Source organism: Crocodylus siamensis, chromosome 2 (genome assembly GCF_052110815.1).
Source record: "Crocodylus siamensis isolate JL-2025a chromosome 2, ASM5211081v1, whole genome shotgun sequence".
NCBI lineage: Eukaryota > Metazoa > Chordata > Crocodylia > Crocodylidae > Crocodylus > Crocodylus siamensis.
The window spans coordinates 161,717,900-161,735,666 of NC_143396.1; the positions used below are offsets into that span (position 1 = coordinate 161,717,900).

General features: G+C 45.5%; 1 protein-coding gene across 3 annotated transcripts in view; it reads left to right on the forward strand.

The window, feature by feature from the left end:
- The first annotated feature begins 3,846 nt into the window (after nt 1-3,846).
- GC (GC vitamin D binding protein) overlaps nt 3,847-17,767 on the forward strand; it is a 45,365-nt gene continuing 31,444 nt past the window's right edge. For all 3 annotated transcript variants that reach the window (XM_090031965.1, XM_090031967.1, XM_090031966.1), the window contains exon 1: nt 3,847-4,002. In XM_090031965.1, coding sequence (XP_089888091.1) covers nt 3,945-4,002 — 58 coding nt within the window. In that variant the 5' untranslated portion in view covers nt 3,847-3,944. The remainder of the gene's footprint in view (nt 4,003-17,767) is intronic.

Sequence of the window (17,767 nt, forward strand, 5' to 3'; positions counted from 1 at the left end):
AAAGCTCCAGGTACCACTAGGCAGCATGGTTGTCTCTTAACAATGGGGCTTCTCATGGGCATTTCCCTTCTCTGGCCAGTGAGACATCCAAGGACACGGATTTGCTATGCAGGACAGGGACATCTAGGGCAGCCCCTCTTCTAATTCCAGGATCCTTAGCACTCACTGCCAGGCACCAAGCCAGACAGATCCCTCTTTTAGCTCGTAGCACAGACAAGGCATACTGCTCCAGCATAGCCAAGCAGGCCAGTGCTAAAGGAGGGTGTGCATAGTACTAACCGCTAGGAAACAGCCCCAGTCTGAAAGGCTAGCCCCCTGGGTGAAAAAGGTGACAGGGACCATCTTACTTCCCAGCAGCACAGCAGGGCATGAGAATTGGGGACAACATGCCAGCATAAAGATGCATCTCTGCTCAGAAAGTATGGGCTACACAGGCTACCAGCACACATAGCAAGCACACAAGAGTCTGTGCAAAACAAAGCATCCTGCGCAAGTCCCTCACAGCCACTTAGACCATTGCAGGTATCTATATCCACAGACAAAATGTGTTATATAGACAACTGAGCTGACATGGTATTTTCTTGCAGTTTGGGCATCCAGATTTTTAGACAACCAAGCTGCCCCCACTGTTGTCCCCTAATCTGGGCATCTATATTCTGGACGCCCAGTGTCTGAGTACAGCCAGAGGGCTCTCAGGGGCTGTTCAACTCAGTTTCGCTGTCAGGTACCTGTTAAAGGGGTTTGCCAGCAGGCTTCCCATTCCTGGCCAGGTAATACCCAACACAGCTGCACCAGTCTGGCTCTAGCATGCCAGAGGTCAAGGCAGGCAGTCCTAGGTCCTGCCCAATATTCATTTTGGACAAGCTGATGATGATCAATGACTTTATGGCTGCCCATGTTGAGCAGCTGACAGAGAAGGGAGTCTTTGAGACCATACCCAAAGAGTAGGACTGCCTGTGGGATGCACTGCAGGCAGAGGTGAATGTTGTTAGGGGCCATAAACACCAAGTGAAGTATATTAAAAAAAAAATAACAGAGGCAATGTCACCCTTCTTCACCCCTAGCCCCACAGTAGCTCTCCTGATACATCTGTGGGTTTGGCATATATGAGCAGAAGTTGGTGAGTGTAGTGATAGAAGTCATGATTTAGAAATGCTCCCTAACAGGAGACTGAAGAAGCTGGGAACTGGGAAATGGTTCCTGAGTTAGAGAGTAGCTAGCTAGTTAGTTATTTAGAGAGAGAGAACAGGTTCTACTGCTCCACCGTTAAATGTTGTGGTTTAGTCCTTCTCATTTGTGTGTGCCTGTGTTTATTGAACCTGATGATCACTATGGTGGGCATGGTATGTGTGGGAATATCCCTTTCAGGAAGCATGTGGGACTCAATGTAGACATACCCTTAGTATCCACCCTTCTATTTCACTCTGTTTCAGCCCAGTTGCTAGGCCAAAGAAACTTGGAGACTCCTGGATATGTATGCAGGCATATGCTAAGTGAGCCTTCAAAGTTTTTGAGGTTTGCCCCACACTAGAAACAATGTGTTATAATGGCAGTTCCCCAAAGATCTCTACAAAGCCATCTCTTACTTTACTTAGGAACAATGACTATTTAAGGTTTTCTTGTGGGGACATGCTGCTCCAGATTTCTTCAGAGTAGCAGAATTGACCTAGGTCAATACTATTGTTAGTGACCTCCAGAAAGAAGTCTAGGTACTGCAGTAAGTAAAGCTGGTCATGGAAATAGGTAGCATTTCATCAGTTAAAAAAGTGTCCTTGTATGGTGGTAGGGCAATATGTGTTACTGGATAGATGTCACGAAAATAAGGTTTTGACTAGTTGTGGCCATAATGATCCTTTGGTGTATCTTTCAAGATGACAGAGTTAGCTGCAGTGTCCTAGGAAATTTCCATCTTGGGGAAAGGTTGTATCTTAAAGGTATTCTGGATCCTGAAGTGGGAGCAGTGTTTTCCCTCCATTGAGCTGTTTAAGGACCATCCATGTAATGTTTTAGTAGAAACACTGCTGCTTGTGTGCAAGAAGTCATAGACTCAAATCGCTGGCTAATAGCTCATTTTAAGAAGAATCCAATGACTAGAGAACTTTCTTGAGTCTTGTGAAATGTGTGTCCAACTCCTCCAACATGTGGGTCAGTCAGCTTTGGATAAGTCAGTTTGGTATGTCTATACTAAAGCAGCAGGATAGTCAGTCATACTGCCAGAGAGATAAGCCCCACCCACTCATTCCTGCTCCATGCATTTCAGCCCCAGACATGGAGCAGTGAGAACACAGTGCAGTCACCATGGCATCATGCTCAAAACCGGGGTTTCAAGTATGCTTTAGAGCAGTAACTTTGGGTTTCCCCCTTGACATCCTCATCTCCTTCATTTCCAGGGTGGGAGTAGGTGGTCAGGCTTATGTCTTCAGCCATGAAGCTGAGCACCCTGCTACCCTGGTATAGAAATACCCTAGTTTCTCTGTGCCTCAATCCATTTCTATACTATGGAGCAATTAGCATTTCTCTACCTTAGAGTGATATTGTGAAGATATATATGCTAAAGATTATGAGATTAAAGACAGTCTATTTATATACAGGATGCATAGGTGGATGGAAGTGCCACCATTGGCTCCAGAGATCTTTGGGCAGCATCTTCAATTTGTTTTATAATTTTAACCACAACCTTTACTTGTGCCCTAAGTGAGTTGTAGTGTTCTGTGAGCACTTAAACAACTTATCAGCCAAGATACCACACTGGCTGTGTTTCAGTGGTGGGCAAAATAACTGTTTGACTTTGTTAAGCACTTGTGTTGAAAGGCACTGTCTACAGACAACTAACTGGGCATGTCTACATGAGATGCCTTAATGCGCAGTGGACCATTCTACCGTGCATTAGCGAATCCTGGCAAAAAACATGCTAATCCGCTAATGTGCAGTAGAATGAGTCTACTGCACAGTAAGCCTCACAAAAAAACCCATTCATCTTTGCTTACTGGCATTAGCGCAGCTACTGCACCTTTATGTAGTACCTCATATTAGAGGTACTAACTTTAATGCACGGTAGCAAAAGCACATTAATAAGCATGTAGATGTGCCCACTGATTACTGAGTCTTTGTAGCAGCTAATTTCTCATGGTAAATTTTGTTTGTTTAAGAAACTGTAACTAAAAAGATGAGCAATAAAAATCCCCCTTTATAGGAATGTCTTAATAAAATTTTCAGAGGTGTGAGACACAAGTAACAATTAAACTGTTGAACCCTGGCATGTGCTCTTAATTTGACTTCCATCCTTCGCTGCTTACCCCTGCTCTTTGGGTAAATATTATTGTTATATTATTCCTTGTAGGTATACCTGTGCATCACCTTCAATTCTCTAACCCTTAGAACTAGTGAGAAAAGAGCTTGCTGTCTCATGGTCTATGCAGCATTTGCAGCCAGCTGTTTCTATGCTCCAATGACACTGTTGTTGGCAGTGGGCATCCATCATAACGTCTTCGTGTGGTGCTGGGATGATCAACTAAAATCCATACAACACTTCAGATTAAGGTTGCTGGGCAACGAAGTGATATGCAGGGTGTAGGCTTCTCCACATGCACCCTGTTTATAGTCCTATTCTATTTTAATTAAAAGCCAGGGAGGAGAAAGAAATTACCAGAATCATATGGCTGGCATCCCAGTTTTGCAGAGTTAATCATTAAAAATTGCCTTGATTTTGAATATAATCAATGGATGTCTATTTGTATTTGCAAATTGTTTAATTTTTATCTCTGCTAGGCCAAGGATGCTTGCCCTTTGTTTCCATACCTAAATTAATCATTTGTCAGATATTTTTACAGTAATGTGATATAAGTGACAGGATAACCTTTGCAGCGGTACATTTCAGGAAGCAGTCTGCAGAAGGAATACAAGTGATTTAATAATTTCCCCCTTATACCCAGAACAATTACAAAATGAAAGGAGTCCTACTCCTGCTGCTGGCTTTATCTTTGGGTCATGCGCTACAGAGAGGTAAGATGGCTTACGCTGTGTGTTTTTCCTGTGAAATTTTCCATTGTGAAGGCCACATCCAATTCCCTTTGAAATCAAAGGAAATACTTCTTTCTACTGGAAAGGAAGATGTGGCAGACTACAATTACTCCATTCTACTGATTGACACAGTATCAGAACAGTTTGACATAAAACCAGAATCATTATTGCTTATTGAAAAGTGTTAGTGAACTGCATCTTTAATTGGACTTTCAGTGTAGTTACATTTCTTACACTAACACAAATGTAGAATGAAAGCCAGAAATAGACTTGGTATGGCTAAAACAAAAGGGGGATTTTCATCTTAAATTGATTTTAAATACATGGCCAGCGATTGGAAGTGAACTGGACCTATTGGGACTGTTCATCAGATGGTGTAAATGGGCATAGCTATACTGAAATCAATGGAATACCATCAGTTTAGCAGTTTATATCAGCTGAGGATCCAGTCAATTATGAATTGACGACAGTTTTCATAGATTTCATAGATTTCATAGACATCAGGGCTGGAAGGGACCTCGGGAGATCATCGAGTCCAGCCCCCTGCCCAAAGGGCAGGAAGTCAGCTGGGGTCATAGGATCCCAGCAAGATAAGCATCCAATTTACTCTTGAAGGTGTTCAATGTAGGTGCTTGAACCACCTCCGATGGCAGGCTGTTCCAGACCTTGGGAGCTCGGACAGTAAAGAAATTCTTCCTTATGTCCAGCCTGAAACGGTCTTGCAGGAGTTTATGACCGTTTGACCTCGTCATCCCTTGGGGCGCTCTGGTGAACAAACGTTCCCACAGATCCTGGTGGTCACCCTTGATAAACTTATAGGCGGCCATCAGATCACCCCTGAGCCTATGCTTTTCCAGGCTAAAGAGTCCCATGTCTCTCAGCCTGTCATCGTAAGATCTGTTTTCCTGACCTCTGATCATGCGTGTGGCTCTCCTCTGGACTCTCTCAAGCTTCTCCACATCCTTTTTGAATTGTGGAGCCCAAAACTGGACGCAGTACTCCAGCAGCGGCCTCACCAAGGCCAAGTACAAAGGGAGAATGACGTCCCGGGATTTGCTCGAGAAGCATCTATGGATGCAAGCCAGCATTTTGGTTGCTTTACTAGCCGCAGCATCGCACTGCAGGCTCATGTTCATCTTGTGGTGAATGATGACCCCCAAGTCTCTTTCTTCTGTAGTGCTATCCAACGTATCACTGCTGAGCCTATAAGGATGCTGCAGGTTTTTCCTCCCAAGGTGGAGAACCTTGCATTTTTCGGTGTTAAACACCATGAGGTTCTCGTCTGCCCATTTGCTGAGCTTGTCCAGGTCAGCCTGGATCACCCGCCTATCTTCTGGCGTGGATGCTTTGCCCCAAAGTTAGGTGTCATCGGCGAACTTGGCCAGTCCACTCCTGACTCCAATGTCCACATCATTAATGAAGATGTTGAACAGGATGGGTCCAAGGACAGAGCCTTGAGGGACCCCACTGGTCACAGGGCACCATGATGAGTGACTGCCATCAATTACAACCCTCTGGGTCCGATCACGGAGCCAATTTCCCAGCCAGCGGATCGTGGTGGAGCCAAGGCCACAACTGGCCAGTTTGGCCAAGAGGTGATCATGGGATACCAGATCAAAAGCTTTTTTGAAGTCAAGATATATGACATCAATCTCTTCTCCCTCGTCCAGGTGATAGCTCACCTGGTCGTAGAAGGAAATGAGATTGGTCAAACAAGACCTACCCGCAACAAACCCGTGCTGGCTATCCCTTAGGATGTTAGCCTGGGCCAGTCCCTCAAGGATGGCCTCCTTAATAAACTTTTCTAAGATCTTCCCCAGGATAGAAGTCAGGCTAATGGGCCTGTAGTTAGCCGGATCCACTCTGCTCCCTTTCTTGAAGATCAGCACCACATTGGCCTTCTTCCAGTCTTCGGGCACTACACCAGAGTGCCAGGAGTTTTCAAAGATCCGTGCCGGGGCTGGGCTATGAAGCTCGCCAGCTCCTTGAGTACCCTGGGGTGCAGATTGTCAGGGCTGGCTGACTTGAAGGTATCCAGCTTCTCAAGGTGTTCCTTCACGAGGTCAGCATTTATGGAGGGTAGGGGATCCCCATCACCTGGATCTCCCTGTTCCATAGCAGGCATGGGCATCCCATGGGACTGATGAAAGACTGATGCAAAGTACCTATTTAATAGGTTGGCTTTTTCCTGGGCGTTAGTTGCCACTTGCCCCATCTGGTTTAGCAGGGGTCCAACGTTGCCCTTGCTTTTCCTCTGGCTCCCCACATATCTGAAAAAGGACTTTTTGTTGTCCTGGATGCTTGAAGCTAGTTGGAGTTCAGTTGTAGCCTTGGCTTTCCTGGTTTGCTCCCTGCAGGACCGGACCAGTGCAGAATAATCCTCCTTGGAGGTGAATCCCGTCCGCCATCCTTTGTAGGCTTTCCTTTTTAGCCACAGGAGGTCCGCTAGGTCCCTGGAGAGCCAGGGGGGCTGCTGTGCCTTCTTGCTGCCTTTCCTCCGTGTTGGGATAGATTTAGCTTGTGCATTGAGGATTGCTTCCTTGAGAAGCAACCACTCTTCTTGAACTCCCATCTCCCTGGGGTCATAGTCCCTAAGGGCCTGACCGACGAGCCTCTTGAGCTTGTCAAAGTCGGCTTTTCTGAAGTCAAGGACTTCTATGTTGCTGACTGACTTGCCAGCTTTACAGTGGATGGTGAAGGTGATCAGCTCATGGTCACTGTCACCCAGCTTCCCATCGATCACTAGGTCGCCGATTAGGTCGTCCCCCCGTAGCCAGTACCAGGTCAAGCAGCGCTTTGCCTCTCTTTGGCCCATAGACTTCTTGAGCCAGGTAGAGGTCATCCACGCACAAGAGAAAGCTTTGCGACCGCTCGGATTTTGCTGAGTGATCTTCCCACGAGATGTCCGGGTAATTGAAGTCACCCATGACAACCAAGGTCCTGGAGCAAGCGGCCTCAGTCAGTTCCCGGGTGAACTCCTGGTCAAGCTCAGGACTTTGAGTGGGAGCTCTGTAGTAGACTCCCACCGTTGTGTCCCCTGTGCTGTATTCCCCATGAATTTTTACCCAGAGGGTCTCTAGCTGTCCATGCTGGTTGCCAACATCAGCTTGCAGGGACATGTAGCTTTCCTTGACATAGAGAGCTACACCCCCTCCCCTTTTGTCAACACGATCCCTCCTGTACAGGGTATAGCCCTCTATACCCGTGGTCCAGTCATGGGTGGAGTCCCACCAGGTCTCCGTTATCCCAATGACGTCATAATTCTTTGCACTGAGCAGGAGGATGAGCTCCTCCTGCTTGTTGCCCAGGCTCCTGGCATTAGTGTACAAGCAGGCAAGTGTCCCCTTGGGGGCTCTTGACTTGCTCACAGATTGTGCCAGGGCTGGGGCAGGGGTGGGCTCCCTTAAGTGCCTTGGTCTGCTGGCTTTGCAAGGGTTGCTCAGCGGGCCAGCAGTGGCAGTAGTCCCCCCATCCCCCAGCGGGCTTAGTTTAAAGCCCGGTGGAGCAGGTCAGCCAGCCTGGCTGAGAAGAGCCTCCTCCCCAGGGGGGAGAGGTGGAGGCCATCTCTTCCCAGCAGCTCGCTGCCCCTCTCGCCAAAGAGCAGGCTGTGGTCATGGAAGCCAAAGCCTTCCCGATGACACCAGCTCCACAGTCTTAGGTTCACTACGTGGATCCTCCTCTCCCTCCTCAGCCCATAGCCCGAGACTGGGAGGATCGATGAAAACACCACCTGAGCCCCCAGACCCGTAAGCCCCGCTCCTGAATCCCTGTAGCGCCTCATGACCTGGCTGGGGTTGCTCCGAGCTGTGTCATCGGTGCCCACATGAATAAGGAGTATGGGATAGTGGTCTGTGGGCCGGAGGAGCTTTGGGATCCTCTCCACAATGTCTCGGATGCGGGCCCCCGGGAAGCAGCATAGTTCCCAGGCTAAGGGGTCAGGTCGGCAGATTGCCCCCTCAGTCCCCCGCAGGATGGAGTCTCCCACAACAAACACCTTTTGTTTTGTCTTGGGGAGAGCGGGGGCAGTAGCTGTGGTTGAGCCTGGGTTGCCTGCGGGAGCCGGCAACTGAGCAGGTTCTGCTGGGGCTGCAAGAGGTGCAAACCTGTTGGTAAGCTCCGGCGAGGGAGAGGCCTTGGTGTGCCGGGCCTTAGGGCCCTTGACCACCTTGGTCCATGCCCCTGACTGGGCAGAGCAGGAGGTCCCAGAGTCCTCCTTAGTCCTGGAGGGAAACGGTGCTCTACCCTGCGGCTCCCGGGGGAAAAGGGCCTGGCAGTAGGAGTCTATCTCCTGCTTGCAGTCCCTGATGGCACGCAGTCTCTGGACTGTGGCCTGGAGCTCCTCCAGCTGGCGCACCAGAGACCCCGGTAGAGAGCAGACCCCGCAAGGGGACGTGTCCGTGCTCCCAGGACCCAGAGCCTGAAAAAGGGACAGGTAGCCCCTGCAGCCAAGAGCCATGGGCTCCGTCTGGGTGGCCGTCTCTGAGGTGCCCAATGGGGGAGGCCGCAGAGCCCGAGGGGACCCGAGGGGTGCGGCGTGTGCCCATCCGTGTCATGCCTCTGATAGGCTGGCTACGGCTGGGACTGACTACTCTGGGGAGTTCGCAGGCAGGGTCTCATGCCCTCTCCTGCGCGGACTCCACAGTAACTCGAGCACCTGTTTACGCAGCCTGTTCGCGTGGCTCCGGTCGTGTGGCTCCCTGGGGGGCTGGGCCAAGTAGGGTCCTGGGCGGGGGCTTGACCCAGCCCGACTCCACGCAGCCGCCTCCTCCCAGGGAGTGAGGAGTTAACCCCTTCCTACCACGAGCCCACTTACCTCCGGCTGTGCTGGGGGTCGGCAGGGGGCTCTGCGGCTGCTGAGGGGGTATCTGGGGGGCTTCAGGGGAGCGGGGGCGCAGCAGGCTTTCACCCACGCATCTCTCACTGCTCCGGAGCCTAACTCGGGACAACATGGCTTAAATGAACATGTTACCAACTTGCCTATTTATAACATCTACCCAAAACCAAAAAACCACAGCCATCAGAATTTCTACCCTTATAAGAAGTGTAAGGCAAGGAAACAAAGGCTTGATTAGGTACAAGGGTTGAGATTGTTATCAAAGATGTGGAAATGGTACCTCCAAATCAGACTGATGCATACTGTTGGGTGATATAAAAGAAGAGCTTACAGGACTGTGGTTGGTCTGGCTGCACCTGCTCTCTGGAAAAAGGGGAAGACTTATTCAGGGCCCTGTCTCTTGCTGGTTTCAAGGGAGATCATGGTTTCTCTAGGGTTTCAATATGGCATCTTTCACAGTCATTTCATTTACAAAAAGATATTAAACAGGGTAGTGCAAATATACAAAATCTCACTTTGTTTTCTGTTCAACGAGGTTAAATGCAAAGATCCCAAGTTATACCAACAAACCCTGTCAGTTATCACCTCCCCACCTTCATTCCCCTGCCCAAAAAAGTAGTTTATGAAAGTGAAAATACTGTACAGTCATATTGCACCCAAAACTACTAATAGATGCTACTGCTAATATAACAATTTGGTTTTAATATCTCCCATGGCTAGGCCTCAGTCTCCATATAGCATTTGTAATATAGTAATCTGAAATGATTGCCACTAGGGTTCATCTAATTAACAGTCTCAGGAGAAAGACCAAGATCTGAAAGAACCAGGGAGCATAAACTGTACCATTCTGCATTTTTCCAAATTTCCCTTCTTCAAACAGTCACTGCTTGCCAGCTTGCACTAACCACCTGAATTGCCAGTCTTATAATCCATATATTTATTTGATAGTATTTATATCATGCCCACAAAGAAACAGAAAGCCATTTAGGGCCAGCCCTGAGACTAGCCCCCTGTAAAAGCATACAAGATAGTTGAGTTAAATTCCCAGGGCCAGGGAGTATTTGTGCAGTAAGCAGGCATGGTCCCTGTGGTGCTCAATAGTGAACCTATAAGCTGATCTACAGAAACAATGAGTTTTGAAGAAAGGAAGTTCATGTGATGCAGGGACTGGAAATGGGGGGAATTGTCCTGTACAGATACCCTTTCAACAGAAACTTTGTCTACAAACCATGAACTAAATAAGGGACTAAATATAGACATTGGATTTATGACACATTATAACCTGCCTAACATCTGACTCCCCAGGTACCTCTCCACTATTTACCAGCTACATTCATTCCCCTTTCCCCCACCCCCAATCTGTCTCTCACCCACTGACTCCTCAATTTACATCTTCACAGACTGGCTTTCTTGCATGCATACCAGCCTTTGGCTTCTTTACTATTCATTCCATCCAGGAAGAGCACACACCAACTGCAGATGCTTCTTCAGCCTGACAAAGAGTATTTCCACCCAAAAGCTTGCAAAGAAGAATTCTGAGTTGGTCTAATAAAATAAATCAGATTTACCCAAAGAACCTTGTCTCTCTACAAAGCAAGCATTACTTTCTACTTATGTTTTCCTAAATCAGTGTCACACCCCTGTTGATGTGAACAGATTTTTAAAATTGCCAGGGAAAGGCAGTTTGTAACCACCTGACATAAGACACAAAGTTGAGATCCTGGCCCTGGCAGCCACTGCAGTCACTAGTAATTTTCACAAGAACCAAGGAGACAATCTTTGTATCATGAAATCGTCCAGCTCAGAGCATTTATACTCTGAAATCAAAAGGTTCTCACTAAAACATCAGATGAAAAAAAATGTTGTTTGTTTCTTGGCTTGTTTTTGCCCTTTTTTTGTTTGTTTGGGGGTTTTTTGCTTCAGTCTTCAGCTTCTTTGTGCTGATTCTGTGCAGTGTTGAACAGTGGATATGCTTCAGGTCATAAATTGGTAGCTCTCTCAGTGAGAATGATCTCAGCATACAGTTATTATGTTGGGGTACTTAGCCTTCTTCTTAAAGCATTGTGGAGACTTCAAGGAAGAAAGGATCTTCCCCCTAACAATATGGATGCCAAACAAGCTATCTCTGTACCCTGGTACCACTAAGGCCCTGCATGAGGGCATAATTTTTCCACAAGTTTCCCAGGCCCTCTTTGCAGTAAGAGAAAGGTCTGTTCCAGAAGTATAAGATATTTTAAGACTTAGTGAAAAAAGGGCAAGTTGCAGTTTAAACATCTTAGCTGACCAAGATGACAATATGGAGAAACAAGATATAGACGCACCTTGAACAGACAGTTATGGATCTCATGTTAATTCTGCTCACAACAGTAGAAGCAGGATCTACAGGATTTTCAGCCAGAAACGATGATGATTTCTGAATGCTGTAACCTAAAGTAGCTACTCTCCAGGTCTGCCCCAGATTAATACTCATACTTTGGAAAATGTTCTTACCCCACCAACAAATGTTGTTTTTTCAAAGAGGATGCTGCTAGCTCAAAGGTGGAAAAATCCACCTGGCAGCCATTCTCTTCCAAACATGTTCCCTAGTCTCATTTGGCTGGTGAATTATGTCCATTCCCTCCTATTTGTGTGCTAGGACAGAGGGGAATGCAAACGCCACCACCAGGCTTCTCTGTGAATCTTCATTTTACAAAGGGGAAGCATAGGGTGCTAAATCTTGGGGGCGGGTAGAGAAAGAAAAGGACAGACAGAGCTGTTAAGATATCCTTGCAGTCTTTTAGAGCCTTAACCCAAGCCCCGATTTCAATGATTTCAATAGGCTTTGGATCAGGTCCTTAGTGATCAGGGGATATTTGGTCGTGTAGCATAACCATTTTGTACAGAATAATCTGACACAGCTTTCTGCTTGGTGTGGATCTATTTGTCATATAATTTTCTCTAATTAACATGTCATTTTAGTTAGGCATTTTACATTCTTATAAAATAAAATGTTATCAATTTTTTTTAGACTTTGTGGTACTTATTCATGTTTTGTTTTGTTTTGTTTTTAAAAAATGAGAAGTTACTACAGGGCCAAAAGGAATCTTATTTTCCTTTAGTCACATGGGGAGCAAAGAGCTCTAAGAAGTTGTCAATTATGCTCAGAGGCAGGGTGGTTCCAGGGAGGGTGGGTCCAGGGGCAGTGGTGCAGTTGCATCCCCACTTTGATTCCTGGTCCACCACAAGTTTAAAACAAACATCCTGGCATTGGTGGCAGCATTTTTATTCAGGCAGCAGTATGGGGAGTCAATTGACTTCATGGCTTATTATAATCTACATGACTCCTCCTAAACTTTGGCTGGGAATTTTGACTGGGGTGTGCCAATTCTCCTGCTGGGACTTAAACCTAGAGGTTTCTGGCTAGAGGGTCTTGTACCTCCATTTAGGGTCAGACTGATCTCTATATTTGGGGTCAGGAAGGAATTTTACCCAATAGTCATATTGGTACAAACTGGATGGGGGGTGGGGGGGCATTACCTTTCTCTGTTCTGGGGTACATGGCCCTCTTCATTAGATCCCTTGAGCATATATTAACAACCTTTTACAGAAGCTGGATGTTGGCTGCCATGGTCATCCTGATTTATCGGTGGCAGGTTAGGGTGTTAGGTTTTGTGGTTGTATCAGGGTTGTCTGTGTAGTTTTGTTAATAGGGTTAGACAATGAAATTTTATAAGATGGTTTTGATAGGGATGATGCTGCCTCAGGCAAGGGACTAGATGACCTCTAGAAGTCCCTTCCAACCCTACCTTCCTATTATTCTTCTAGGGAAGGAACCTGAGTAAAATTTTCCAAAGCAGCTTAGAAGCCTGAATACTCATAAATGCCTAGTTGGGCTGTTTTGAAAATGCAACTTTGGAATGGATTTTGGAGTTAGTTAGGCACCTGGAAATGAGAATAGATACCTACATTTTCCTCCTCCCTTAGGAAAACAGGTTCTTTAAAAAAAATCCCATTGCTAAGTGACAAAGTCTCTTTTGAATATAGAATTTAGATGCTTTTGAAAAATGTCTCCTATACGTTTTTCTTGTAAATTTGATTTAGGAACTTTTGAACTGTCCATGAAAATAATGAAATGTTATAGCAGAGTTGCTAGTTTTACACCAATATTTAACTTCAGGTTGCCAGAGTCCAGCCAACAGGCTTTGTAGCAAAATCATTGCCTCTTTACAAAGATTAACTAATTATTAACAGTTCCTTTGGCACTTGCTGCAACTACATGAATCACCATGATTTCTTCTGATGGTTAGAAATAGTGGCAGAGGATACCGTTACATAGCAATTCCACTGCACTTCAACATTAATGTCCATTTATACTATAAAATGTTATGATAGCAGCTTTTATTCAGCTTGCCCTGGAACTTGGTACATAGTGTTCTCAATACTGAGTTTTGATGATTGTTTTTGGTTTTAAAGGTTTTCTAAACTGCGTAACAATCAAAGTGGTTTAAAAAAATAAGCAAGACAACAGCGCCCTCTCTTGGTCTTTATTCCACTAGCAGCTGTTTTCCAGGTGTCCGTCAAAATCTATTCTTCAAGGTGTCCTCATAGGCAGGTAAGGTTCTTTGAGTAGATGTGACATCTTTTATTGGACCAACTGAGTAGTTGGAAAAAAGTTTTAGGCAAGCTTTCAGGCACAGCACCCTTCTTCAGGCATAGGGAGTCTTTGCTGCTCTGAGCCTCCAAGGAATGAGAGAAGCTAAAAGCATGACAGGATGTCAGTGAAAATGTAAATAGGTAGAAATTAGAAAGATAAAAGGTAAAGCAGGTAAGGGAGGGGGAAGAAAGCAGGGGGAGAAAGGCAAAAGGGAGACATAACAGTGATAGGAAACAAGGTAGCAAAGAGATTGTCTGTGGAAAAAGGAAGTAGCTGGAGATCAGGAAAACATGAATGAAACTAAAAGTGTGACAGGATGTCAGTGAAAATATAAATAGGTAGAAATTAGAAAGACAAAAGGCAAAGCAGGGAAGGGAGAGGGAAGAAAGTGGATTGGGGGACAAAGGGAAACACTACAGTGGTAATAATACAACATAAAAAAGAGGCTCTCAATAAAAAAAAGGAAATAATTGGAAATTAGCCAGATAAAGGGCAGAAAAGTAGGGGAGGGGAGGAGAGAAAAGCTGGGGGAAAAGAAGATGAAAGAGGTCAGGTCTGGCAGGTACCTAGTGAATCAGATACCAGGCAGGTTGTAACGTGGCATAAATCCAATGTCTATATTGAGTCCACAATTTTTTGTGTTTGGTTTCTCCTACGTATTTTCCATCAGGGCATTTGATGCACTGGATGAGATATAATACATTTCTGGAGGTGCAGGTGTAAGATCCAGGAATGGTGATGGCTCTGTTGTGGGGTGTAGTTACTGTAGGGGTGGTGGAGATGTGTTGGCAGTTTTGCACTTCTTGTCGTGGCCTGGTCTGGATCCACTGGGTGTGGCTTGGGTCTGGGAGTTTGCTTCTGGTGATGAGGTTAGCAAGGTTCAGTGCTTGTTTAAAGGCTAGGATGGGTGGTTCTGGAAAGATCTCTTTAAGAATGGGATCTTCTTCTAGTACAGGTTGCAATTGTTTGAGGATTTTCCATATAGGTTCCAGAGAAGGATGATATGTGACATCCCCAGTTTGTTCCCCACACAGCTCTGAGCTCATGGGGCTGAGCAGGGAACAGGCTCCCCACACTCAGCCCTGCCTGTAGGGCAGGGGCTGGGACCTGCCCTGGTCAGAGGCAGGTTCCATCCCCATGCCCCGATTAGGTGCATAAGGCCCAGAGCTTGGGATGAACTGAAGGGGTGGGGTAGGTCCCAGCCCCCTAGTCCAATCCACCAGTGGGGCAGCTAGCAGCGAGCTAGCTGCTAGCTATCCTACTGATGGATTGAGGTTAGGGACTGAGACCTGCCCCTCCCCTGCAGCTCTTTCCAAGTCCCCTGCCCCTGCCTCAGCAGCAGGCAGCTCCCAGGGGCAGAGTGTAATGTCCCAGCCCCAGCCAGGACACAGCTGTCTCCTGCCTAGTGTTCCCTGCTAACCTCTAGGCTAACACTAAGGGGGAGCTTAGAGCTCCCCCTGGTGGTGGTGGCATGGGCCCATTGTAGGGCTTCAGGAGTGCAAGCAGTTTGCTACCATTAGCAGTAAGTCTACTCCCATGTACCTGCACATGTAGGGGCCTGCCTGGGAGCATTTACTCTCAACTAGTTTACTTGCAAGTAAACAGATCCCAGATCAAATGCCTGTGTAGATGCATCCAATGAGAGAGAGAACCACTAGTCATTCACCATTCACAAAGCATTACATGGCATAGGGGTGGCCAAATAGCACAGGCAGAGTCTGTGTGTAGTACATGGCAGACCAGGGAGGGGATAGGCAATACAGCAGCAGATAGAGCAGGGACCAAAAAACAGCACAGCAGACCAGACATGGAAAACATGGTCAGGGAGCAGAAAGCTGGGCAACAAGTAAGAGGAAGGAGTAGGAGTGACATGTGGGGAGGTTGTGGAGCTAATTTGTGGCATGCCTGTCAAAAAGGTTGGCCCTCACTGATACAGAAAAACTAAGAAATAAACAAACTAACTAATGCATGCTTCCTTTGCCAGCCATTGACTCATCTCCCATGTAAGATGCATACAGGGACAGCATAAAATGTGTTGTTTTATAGAGCACATGTGGGTGATCACTCTCCTGTGTCAGTACCATCTCTCTACATCACTTATATTTTCTCTATTCCTCAGGCCGCTAGAACAGCAATAAACCCTATATGCCTTCAACCCAGCTGTGGCATGGGCAAGCTCTCAGCAAATCAGATGCAGCACAAGTGTTGGAACCCCTACTACTAGAGTATTGCTGAGACCCCCCAGCTCCACAGGCTGGGTCTGGCCCACAGGCCATATGTTGCCAGCCCCTGCTATATGTTATTTTTCCCAGGAATGAGACTATCATAGGCTTGTAACTACTTGAGTGATTTAGATTAATTATTGCTACGTGACTCCATTATCCCATGAAATCAGCCACCGAGCCTAGAACACAAACAGATGCTAACAGAATACTTTTAGCCTTGGCATAGTCTTTGAATATGCCATGCATCCTTAGCATTCATCACATCTCAGCATAATAGTCTTTGAATATTCTGTGTTCACAAAGCACATCATCTGCCCAGGCCACCATCTATATTTATTTCAGGTGGCTCTACAGTGAAATGACACCTTTCCCTCCCAAAGATGTTTGTTTTCCTAACTATGTTCCTTTAGCTGAGAACTGCTCTGTGATATTTTTGCAAGTAGAATGGCCTCTAAAGGCAAGAGCTTCACATCTCTCTCTCAAGCCATCCAAACCAAGTAAATGCGAGACAACAACTCAGTCAAGAGGTAAAGGAGATGGCTGATTTTTTCCAGGCTTAATAGGACCAATCAATCACAAGAAGGCAGCACAGGCATCGGGCAAAATGAAATCTCATTAGAGAGACAAAATGTGTTTTTGCTTCTAAAAATGCAACCATTTTCCTTTTGCAGTTTTTCAAGCTTCATTAAGTTCTGGAAATTCCCAACAGGACCTCTTAAGTGCTAAATTGATTAAAGATAAAAATTAAGCATTTGCCATAAACTTAAGTGTTTACTAAGAGTATGTCAGGAGACATTTGTGATTAATTTGGTTGTGCTACTGTAAGCCTTTCTCCATCATTTAGCCTCCTGGGAATCTTAAGGGCATTATCTATAGTGAAGCTGCTGGTTCATTATTTCCAGTATACAGGGGGAGGATTTTCCACTGCCTAGCTGCCTCTTTACAGTGGGAGCAACAGTGAAAAGGAACAACAGTGGGTTCATAAGGCTCCACTCTCAAGCAATATTGTTACATCTGTGTTTGTAAATGCCAGATCAGATCAGGGAAGACAGCAATGCAGATTCTGCCATGAAAGGCATTAAAGAAAAAAACCAGCAGCATCAATATGACTTTGAATCCAGACATTTTTAAAGTATTTGCAGTGTTTCGTTATTGAACTTTCCTATGTATTTTATCATAATACAGCTCTGCACTGAGTCACCTTCCCCTGGGTTTTGCCCTTTAGGGCATTATAGCCAAAAGGCTCTTCTTAGTGTACTCACTTCACCTTTCAGAGCTCTGCTCTCGCAGGAAGCAGACCCCACTGCGTACATCTCTGTCTGGCTTTTAGTCCCTTGGAAAATACATTCTGTTCATAGATATCTACTTCTACTGTCCAAATAGTCTGGATTCTTTTTATAAAGGCTGAAGAAGGAAAATCTGCTTATTAAAAAGCATACCAACCAATACATTTATGGGTCAATGTCACAGGATTTTGTTTATGGTAGGAGATGGAAAGGGATCTAGCTGATTTCTATATTAAATAAGTTTATCTGAAATTGGTACGATATACTTGTAAAAGACAACAGGAAGTTGCAAGGTTTTTCTTGGGCTTTTTTGGGGAGGGGTTGTTTTGAAGGAGATACAAATCAGTTTCTCATTAACATTTTATTTTACTAAATTTATTTTTCATGTAATGAGGCAATATAAGAATATTTAGAATGGCCCTGGTTTTCTAAATTAAGATTGCACAGCCATATTTGCATGGATATTTATTTATTTGCTTATAATATACATAAAACATTGTTTTTCCAAAAGAAAGGGCAGGAATTTGGATATGGAAATGTCAACAAGTTTTTGTTTAAAAATTAAGCAACTTCAACTTTTTCTCTTTCTATCAATCTCATTTTGGGAAAATACTTCCGAATATAAAGCCTATTGAAGTAAACAGACTGGCTGATTGCAATACTTTTGCAATACTTTTACAACCAAACCCATAGAGAATATAAATTTCACATAAGCCCAGCTTCTAGATAGCATGAAATGGAATATTGTGCCTTATTGTCTCAAGTAAAT